This window comes from Xenia sp. Carnegie-2017, unplaced genomic scaffold (assembly GCF_021976095.1).
Source record: "Xenia sp. Carnegie-2017 unplaced genomic scaffold, XeniaSp_v1 HiC_scaffold_6, whole genome shotgun sequence".
Lineage (NCBI taxonomy): Eukaryota > Metazoa > Cnidaria > Anthozoa > Malacalcyonacea > Xeniidae > Xenia > Xenia sp. Carnegie-2017.
In genome coordinates, this window is record NW_025813526.1 from 2,131,878 (window position 1) to 2,142,116 (window position 10,239).

The window sequence follows — 10,239 nt, forward strand, 5'->3', positions numbered from 1 at the left end:
TTTGTATAGGTTTAAAGTAATCAAGCAAAACTCCCCCAAGTTTCGAAAATTCTTCTAATCTAGCTTTCTTTAATCTCCGATACTCAGCACCCGACTTTTTTCTCTTCGTGGTGTTGAAAGAATTAGACATTGTAGTTAGTCTTTAACATTGCCCCATGATCCATGATGTACAATAAATAATATTAAAATAGATTCCCCACACAAATGGAATTATCAAATGAAATGTTTGTTTTGTGAATTAAATCTGTATTGCCAGCAATGGAAGCTCAAAATGAGAGTTTTGCATTTTGAGACATTAATTTAATTGGTCTTCAAATGTTGTTGTTTAAAAAATATCTTAATTTCAATTAAATGTATGCTGTTATTCACATTCGATAACTGCGGATAAATGAATCTTGAACATTTACGAAGAAGCTTTAAGTGATTTAAAAGTTTTACCGTATAATAACTTGCTTTACTACTGAAAATGACAAATGTGTCGTCGTAACGATGAAAATGTAAATAACACAATACCAACAATTACACAGTACATGCTGCGGTATCATTAAGGGCTACTTCACGTTAGACTATGATTTATGATAGCGATTTACCGATGACTGCACTACTGTCATTTTTAAAAAATATATTACTACGCTCGGATTAATCATAAGATACAATGCCAGTAACGATTACTGTCTGTGAGGGAAGCAAAAAACATTGATTAAGATAGGCAAAAAATTACACATTTTAGGCCTTGTTGCGCCCCTTAAGAGGACAGTTTGGCCGTGTATGCATAGGCGAAACTAGAATGCTAACTGGGGGGTGGTGTAAATATTCATATATTCAGCTCTGCCTTGCTGTTGATTTCTTTTGTTGGCGATGTTAAATTCAATAGAAATCAGCGGGGCAAAGCTGAATATAAGAATATTCATCCCCCCAATTAGCGTTCTAGTTTCTCCCCTGCATGTATGTTGTCTACAGTCATCGTGACAAAATCATGCACGCGTTGTGGCCACAGACGAAACATCTAATTCTAGAATGCTCATCAATATCTTATTCTTTAATCGACCCCCTGACAAGGTTTCATTTTGGTCCGTCTACTTCCTTTCTTCCCTAATTCCCTAAAGTTAACTTCATTCACTGAATATATAACTGGGAAAATAATTGTTCTGTTTCAAATGCGTTTTTAATTTTTTACAGCCCATATTTAAAACTTGATTACTCGTATCCAATTCAGCGCCCCCTAAAATAAACAGCTAGGGGGGCCCTGGCCCTCCTGCCCCCCCTGCCACCACGCCACTGGAACTTGGTGAGCTAGAAGAAAGAACAATGCAAAATTCAGAATGCTATGATATTATCAATTAACATGTAAATCTGTTGTTGTTGGTTGTAAATAGTTTGAGCCAAAATATCATAATACAACAGAATTTTAAACTATTCACCACATCTGTGAACCAACTGTTGAACAGAACTACATCAATTTTTAATGAAATTACAGCAAAATAAACAATTGTTTGTTAGTTTCTCTGAGAAAACGTTGTATATTGCTGGCATACAAGCAAAAATGTTGAAATAGTAGTTTCACAACATCTAACAAGGTTTATAAATATTAAGGTGCATTATATGTAATATTTTGACATTGTGTAATTTGATAAGAATCAAACTTGGGTAAAATAACTTGTTTAACGAATCAAAAAACCAACAAAGAGATTTTTGCAAGATCACATGTCTGCACAGGTTTACCTTCCCACTTTGCAATTGGAAACTTTTTATGATTTGAACTTTATTTGAATTATTCAATTTATTTATTTCCAGTTCATCTTCATCAGACAAAAAAGTTCTTCCAATCCATTTCTCTTTCTTCTGCCTTCAACTTCATTGCAACTATACTAATGTAGTGAATCCTGGGTCACCTGAAATAATAACAATTGTGGATGGTTGTCAGATGAGGAAATCTAGATTAAACTTTTATAGCCATAATCATAACCTATACTTGGATAAAAATTTAAGTTTAGATCTTAGAAGAAAGTCTTAACTCCATATATTGTACAAAGCATCTCTTTTATGTTAGTTTTGATGTAATCATTACCAAGTTCATTATTACAATGTTTGTGTGAATTTATAGAACTACTGAGCAGCATTTATAAGAGTATTAGCATCAATGAAACCTTTCCCTCGCTATCTTTATTGTTTGCAGTCTGTTCATTTTAATCCAGCAATTTCGAAGTGATGTATTTCGCCTTCGTACCCTCAATGGCGGCGATCATGTAGGCTTCGACGATGGCGGCCAAGTTAGCTTTCCAGTTGTGTTTGAGTTCATAGGGTTTCCCATTGAGTTCTATAAGACCTGGAGGGGAAACGTCAACCAAATTACTATAAATTATTAGCCCGCGGCCGCGTGGTCAAAAACATGGCGGATTTTGGTTGTCAAAGTCAGCGGAAAGACGCGGGCTCATAAAATAAAATTTTTTTCGCCCACCCAGATTTGATAACCACAATTGCGATTATATAAAATATGAATGCCAAGCACAAAAACTTTTAGACATTTTATTTTTAAAACATGCTGCAAACTTATTTGGTGTACGGATGCTGAAGTAATGCCAGAAAAGGAAACATTTCATGACACCGGTGAGCAACGTAAGATTGTTTACCATTTAAAGTGTTCACTGTTTTGTTTTAAGTCAATACTTGAAGTGTGATGGTATATATTTTGTGAATGTTTTTACTCCTAAGTTATAATTTAAGTTATGTTTATGCAGTCTTTTTTGTTCTTTACTTAATCGCTTGCTAGACGAGGCAAAGCAACCAGTTCTTTAATGACTAACATTATCGACATGTGCATAACTTAAAACTCCTTGTTTCAACTGAGTTGAAATGGAGGATTTTTTTCATGATATTTTTCTGAAAATATGAAGCAAACATTAAGGACAGAGCTGTATTGAAAAGAAATGCACTGCAGGATTAATTAATGAACTCTTTGGTACATGTCGTACAATAAAAAATACCTGTATTAAACAGCTAGCCTGGGCAATTTGACAGATTATGGACAATCATGATGATGGTGTGTAAAGGTTTGCTTTATGCTAAAAGTTTTATAAATGCCATCTGGTTTTTCTGTAAATGAATTGTTTGTTATACAGTGTAGTAAACAGGTTAGTACATCAAAATCAAGATGAAAACTACTTTGTTCAATAACGTGCCAAATTTTGCTCCTACCTTGAAATATTTGCTCAAGAAAAGCTTATGATGACATGCATGAAACATTAAATATAGTACTGCATCATCGGACAAAATCCATACGTTTTTCAATTCCAGGTGATTAAAAATTCACATAAGATGCATTGGTTGCAATGAAGTTGAATGTGGAAGAAGCAAAAATTGATGGCAAAGAACTTTTTATGTCTTTTGAAGAATTATGATATCATTTAAATGAATAAGAGTAGCAATCTAGTAAAAGAAGCCACATCTGCCTCCAATTATGTATAGTTACTTTGTACAAAATACTATTTTAGATAAACTTGATTTTTAAGTCATTCACTGATATTTTTACCAAAAGACAAAAAGAAAAATTCAAAGGCATAATGTAAAATTCAAAAGTTTGTCAAGTTGTTTGAACCTAGAAAAAATAAGTATAGGTAACTGTAATTTGTAAGGACACAAGAGAAAAGTAGTGCAAGAAGGTTGGCATTTTTGAGAATTAATAAGTTCTTGACATACATTACACAAGGCCATAATATTATAGATATCTGTGCAATAACAATTATACAACATGCTATATATCTTCACCTACATTATAATTATTTAAACAGGTTTGCCTTCATGCAGCAATAAGGAAAGTGTTATGTTAGAGAAACCAATGCACTTTAATTTAAGAAATAGTATTTTCAATGGAAAATTAATGTAGTTCTGTTCAGTAGCAGATCCATGGTTGTCAATGACAATCCAGTTTCTAATATCTTGGCTCAAAACAGAACCAGCAACATGATTATAGAATTTCTGAATTTCGTTCTTTTGCTCTCCTATTTCAAGACGTTTTCCTCATAAGTTCTCAGTAGATTTATCAGAATATCATAATACCTTATAAGACACCAAGAATCAATCCTACCAAAAAAACTCAAAAAATTACATACCTACTTATAATATATTTCCAGTCGACTTAAGTCGTAGGGGTAAGTACGTATTTCCGCTGAAATGATCGCTTTGCAGAAAAATAATATTCTCGACCTCCCCCTGGTGTCTATAGTAAATTATAAAGAATTTTTCAAAAACAAACACGATATCACAGAATATGGATATCGTTAGTTCCATATTCTGTGACGATTCTTTTTTGGCATTTCTTTTATAATGCCAACACTTCAATCGTTCAATTGTTGGATGTCGTTGTTTCCACAAAAAAGAACATATCGCTTCTCACAGGTGAGGTAGTTGTTTGTTTTGTTAGTCCGTCAACGATTGAAAAGCAATTATACATGTACTTGAAAAGCCATAAAATTCATATTAAAGATCGTATTTTTTAAGACTGACTTGAACGCCAAATATACTGATGTTTTCCTGTTTTTGTTTATAAAATTCTGCATACTTTTCTGTCATTTGTTAATGCATGAAATCGTAAATTTACCCATTTATTTGCAAAATAGTTTCCCTAAAGCAAAAAAGACCCTGCACACATTTTGCTCTGTGAGTATCAAAAAGAAATGATCAGCCCCAACGGTACCCATGATTTGGAGCAGAGCTTGTTATGTTCTATTTGCTGACAACATGCAGGGAAGATCAAGGAGAAAGATGACTGGAAGATGTTATTGACCAGGCAGAGTCTTAAAAAATGATAATGCTGTAAAGATAATTGATTTATTGTCTGCCCTATCCAGAGTTATTTAATTTGATCGTGGTCAAATTCTATGGATGGAGACAATGGATTCACTAAGGATGCCTTGAATGCTTTGAAGTTAAAGTTCATGATCCAAAGAAAGATGGCAAGAAGGTTGTGTGTGTTTTGATGCTTAATGAAATGTCAATTCACAAACATGTAAAATGGAAGGCCATAAAGTTTGTGTCTATGTAAACATTTGTACTGAGATTGATGATGACTCGATGCAGATGTGAAGCTTCAAACTGTATAAGCCATTGGGTTTTATGTAACTTAATGTTTAAATCATGTCATATCTTTATCAAAATATTTTAGTTGAGTGTTGTTTGAATGTTACTAATATCTAATGCACTATACTGAAGCATTAAAGATTCAGTGATGAAACCTTTAAAGTTACTGTACTGTATATTTCTTATATATTTCTTATGTTTCTTTAAGAAAAATTTGAGCTTATTTACCTATTAGAGTACAGAATGGAGATTTATCATATGCATTATTGCTGCTTTTTTGAAGAAAAGTTTTTCACTTTTCAAAGCTTTTCTACTAATTTTTTGCTTCTTATTTCTTATCATGAGATTGATGATATAGAGGTAATATAATCCAATAACTTTCTAATTTCTAAAAAAGCTTTTAAGCTTCTAGCATAAAAGTACACTATAGGTATGTAATTCATTTGGTTTTATTGCCTTGCTATGACATATCTACTTGCACTTCATCATTCTTGTATGAACAAAACACTAGATGTGGATACTCAGAGAACAAAATGCACTACCAACTGCTTATGAAATTTATTATTGAGGTGAAAACTGTGTTAATCATTCAAATTATAGTGCACTTTTATTGCAAATATAGGAAAAACAAAACAAAGTGAAAAAGAAAGGTAGAAGTATTAAAACTACAAATGAATTATAAACACCATTGGAAGCATAAGTGTTTTGATGATTATTTGCATTTTGCCCAATTCATATATCAATACAACAAAATCAAAATGTGCTACAACTTTAAAAGTATTTGATGCAGTTGCACTTCAGAACATCACAAAAAGGTTACTTAAAGTAATTTCTATACAATATTGTTTGTTTTCATTTACCAAACCTATGCAGACTTGAGCCTTTTTGAAATTTGATATGAAACTCAATTACAGAAAATCCGTACATATCCAGAGATTTAATATGTACTTTTTTAAAGAAACAAGTAAAAATCCTACAACTGTGGCGAAAAAAGGCATTGCCCATTGCATGAAAAGAAGCAAAATAGCAATGATAACAAATAAGCTAACTTCTCTCTCGTGAACCGTGGAGATGAACTATGATATACTTTTTTGTATAGACTAAAGAGTTTAATCGATCAAACAAGTTTGACGCTGGTAAGAAAAGGACTCACATCTGAATTCATACATGTGTAGCCGACATATAGGTCTTTCGTCGATAGTTATAAATGCATCCTCTTAGGAGCAGACAACTGACAACCACAGTTGACTCGCTGTTATGAATTTAAGGTTTTACCTTCATTTTCATCAAAAAATTGCTTGCCGAATCCCAAATACACACATACATTTTCCTCACTCTTTCCTCAGGAGGGAGTGGGAAATTGTGAAATTTTCGGAAAAGCGGTCAATTTCGGTAAATCTCAGCGGCAAAGGACGAAATCCGCCATTTTTTTGGCGTCATCAGATATCTAAGGCCGCGCTTGAGATAGCCGCTCTAGTTATTATAGAACTCAATGACCAAAATCCGCCATTACCGCCATGTTTTTCACCACGTTGTCCAGGCCCCTTTCCCCCTCCAGTTATTATAGAACTCAATGGTCCAGGCCCCTTTTCCCCTCCAGGTCTTATAGAGCTCAATGGGTCCAGGCCCCTTTTCCCCTCCAGGTCTTATAGAGCTCAATGGGTTTCCCGCCCAGGTAATTAATATACAGATCAGTGGAAATACCTTGCAATATAAAATTCCTATCGTTAAGGATAATTACTTTAAAGTGAGCAGTTATACAGCTCTGGCACGTTAATACTATGAAAAAGTACATCTTTTAACTGCTAATTATGCAAAGGTTTGTTTTGTAAAACGTCAAACATGTCTGCTTCGCAATCTCAAGATCGTTTGAGACAACTTCAGGAAATTGAAAAGTAAGAAGGGTTTCAGCGATAAAGCATGGCGTGTCAATTCCATTACATCTTTTTCTTGAGACCTGTAAATTATATGCTTTGACTTCTAAGGAAATTGTGCTCGTTGTTTCAAATGCTGGCCATGCTTTGAAAGAAATTTCAAAAGAAATTCCCAGTGAAGAAACTTTCAAGACATATACTCAACAGTTTCTAAATTCACTTCAGGTAAAACTTAAGCATAGACTTGACGAATTTCGTAGATTTCAATCATTTCATTACAGGGATGGCATTTATTCTTTAATCATTTTTTCTTTAATCTTCTTTAATGATTAAAGAAGATTTGAATCAAAACTAAAAATTGTCTTTAATGTTCCTTATTTATGCTCTTATGTCTGAAATAGTGTTTATCCAATGTTACATTAAAATATTAAATAATAGCGTATTTTCTCCGTGGTTCACTTGTGCATTCACTATGTAATATGAGGTTGTCTTGATGAGAATACAGAGCCTGGTGACTTGTTAGTCTCAAGATGTTGGCACAGCAAAGTAAAAAATTTATAATTCATATTTGCATTTTAGCACTATTGAATATTTAGCTCAGGAATAAATATTTCCTTTTTGACAATTTGTTTGAAATTTTGTTAAAGTTTTAATGGTTTTCTCGAAAAGTTTTCTTTAATTGTCTTTAATTGTCTTTAATTGAATTAAAGAATAAAGAAAAAAATTTTTTCAAAAAAACCTTTAATCCATCCCTGTTTCATTATATTTTGGAATTATGCTATACTTATGAAATACTTTCAACTGGCTTTGGAACCCGAAAATATGTTTTGTAATGCTGTAAAGTATATATTTGAGATCTACGATGCACAATTTTGAGAAAAGTAGGTGCTCATGCCTGCAAATTTTGAATCTCAGATTTGTAGTGTACAAACTTTTCAATGTTGGCTGGTATGCTTGGCTGAAACAGCACAACACAACCCTTGTTTTTTTTGTACAGATCAAAATTGTTGTATTTTGTTGTATTTTCTTGAATCACTTACAAAATTTTTGGTAATCGGTAAGTTTAATTGATATTCACATGCATAGGGCAATCTTGCAATGAGAGTAACGTGACATCAAATAAATGTAGTAGTCAATCCATGTACACAAATTGTCAAAATAAATTTTCCCATTTATGATCAGGATTGAATTAAAAATTATGTTAGTCCAATATAATGTTTTTTGGGGCATATTAATGCATTGTGACAAATATTTCCATGTTGTTTTGTTCTGTATGTATAAAAACAAGGACTCCAGTTGTCTATTTTGGACAGTTTCATTTATTTTTGGGATAGTAGTGGTGTTATTTTTCACATTTTGTAAGTTATCATGTTTGTTAGTCATAAAAGATCAGTCTTTGTGTCATTTTGCAGTCAGAAATTAAACCATTGATATTTTCAGAGTATTGAAAAAGGTCTTCAAGAGCAAATCACATACCTTTCAGAGGTTGCAACAGGGCAACCTCATGAAGGCTCTATATATGCTGCTGAAAAGGTCCTCTAGTACACATTCATTTTGATATAGTTTCATTTGACAATTTCATTGATTTCACCTCTTCACTTCCCTTTTTAGGATTTCTCTTTGATTTGCCAAGGAACACACATTGCCAAGCAACATGTTGAAGGCTTAGTCAAAATTTCCAAGCATATTAATGGTGGCTAATGATATGAAGTTATGTGCGACTTGTTATGGATTGGTTGATAGAAATGTTTTTAAAAATTTGACAAATTATTTGGCCATCCCTGAGTATCTGATCATATGATTAATTTGATAGCTTGCTAATGACAGGTTTATTGCATCATCCCATTGGCCAATGTTGCACCCCTACAATCCATGAAAAAATACAACTAATGTCAAACTTTTTAGTAGTGCAGAAAAAATACTACATGCAGTTTAGACGTTTAGACAAGCATAAATCAGAAATAACGCATTTTCAAATAAAAGTCTTTTATTTTTTAACTTTTTCCGTCTACAAATACTCATATTTGTAATGGGATTCTCTTTTTATGTGACAAACAATAAACATGGTCACAAAAGATGTCAATGACAAACAGTGTTTTAAGACCGCTGTATCCACATAAATATGAGCCCACACGCACGTATGACCATATATGACCTATCATTTTAGTTTTTTCTAATTTTCTGTGCGTTGAGCCAACAGTATATCATTCGTAAGTTACGCGAATGCCAACCATTAATTGATACATGAACAAAATGACTATTTCTACGTTGCTCGGATCTGTTCATCGTTGGTACAGTTGCTGAATTTATTTCTCCTTTGCCATATGAAAGGAAGTATAACTGTGAAATTGGCACCACATTGGGCACCACAATCAACACAACATTCATCACAACATTCATCACCAATTTCAACTAAAATTTATCATTCAAAATGATAAATTGAAAAATCGTCTTTAAAACACGTTTTCTATCAAATACAACCATAAAAAATAATTCTAACTGTTTATGACTATTTTACTGTCCTTAGACATGACAAAAAAGTATAAAAATCAAGAAATTGAAGAAAACACTAAGCTTTAATTTACAGTGTACTTTTCATTTCTCTTATTTAGCGTATAATTTAAAAACTGCATTGTAGAATTTTTTAAACTTAGCAAGAATATAGATAATTATATTGTCTAAAATACATCCAAAATCTGGAGAGTTCTCAAAAATAGAAATGGTAGAAAATCATCTACAAAGTCGGATGACACGAATGCATGTAATATAATCTTATATAATTAAGTTAAGAATTCCGGTTCTTTACAAACAAAGGCCTATAAGTAAAAAACTACACTATAGAATTTTTTAAACTTTTGCATATTGTACATATTTATATTAGCTAAAATATATCCAAAATCAGGAGAGTGCACAAAAAATTAAGTTGTAGAAAAACATCGACAAAGTTAGGTGACACGAATGCGCGTAATATAATCTTATATAATTAACTTCCGATATCCATATATTTTTCAAACAAAGGCCTATAAATAAGAAACTACACAGTAGAATTTTTTAAATTAGAGAGTGCACCAAAAAATTAAATGGTAGAAATTCATCGACAAAGTTGGATGACTTATATGCGCGTAATATAATCTCATATAATTAACTTTCTATATATCACGCGCATTTGAGTCACCCAACTTTGTCGATGTTTTTCCACCATTTTTATTTTTGTGCACTTTCCAAATTTTGGTTATAATTTAGACAATATAAAATTCTATAATATACTTGAATTTAAAAAAATTCTACC

At 32.4% G+C, this 10,239-nt stretch overlaps 1 protein-coding gene across 1 annotated transcript; it reads left to right on the plus strand.

Annotated features, from left to right (window-relative positions):
• Positions 1 to 655: 655 nt before the first annotated feature.
• On the plus strand, positions 656 to 9,027 carry LOC124458359 (mediator of RNA polymerase II transcription subunit 11-like). Its single transcript, XM_047008388.1, has 4 exons — positions 656 to 661; positions 7,062 to 7,175; positions 8,391 to 8,483; positions 8,562 to 9,027. The coding sequence occupies exons 1-4, from the start codon at positions 656 to 658 to the stop codon at positions 8,649 to 8,651; spliced, it is 303 nt and encodes a 100-aa protein (XP_046864344.1). The 3' UTR covers positions 8,652 to 9,027.
• Positions 9,028 to 10,239: the final 1,212 nt, after the last annotated feature.

Bases quoted from the DNA above. Each gene is read 5' to 3' on its own strand.
- LOC124458359 (XM_047008388.1), top strand. The intron at 7,176-8,390 runs GTAAAACTTAAG...TGATATTTTCAG, and splicing joins AGTTTCTAAATTCACTTCAG to AGTATTGAAAAAGGTCTTCA. The intron at 8,484-8,561 runs GTCCTCTAGTAC...TTCCCTTTTTAG, and splicing joins CTATATATGCTGCTGAAAAG to GATTTCTCTTTGATTTGCCA.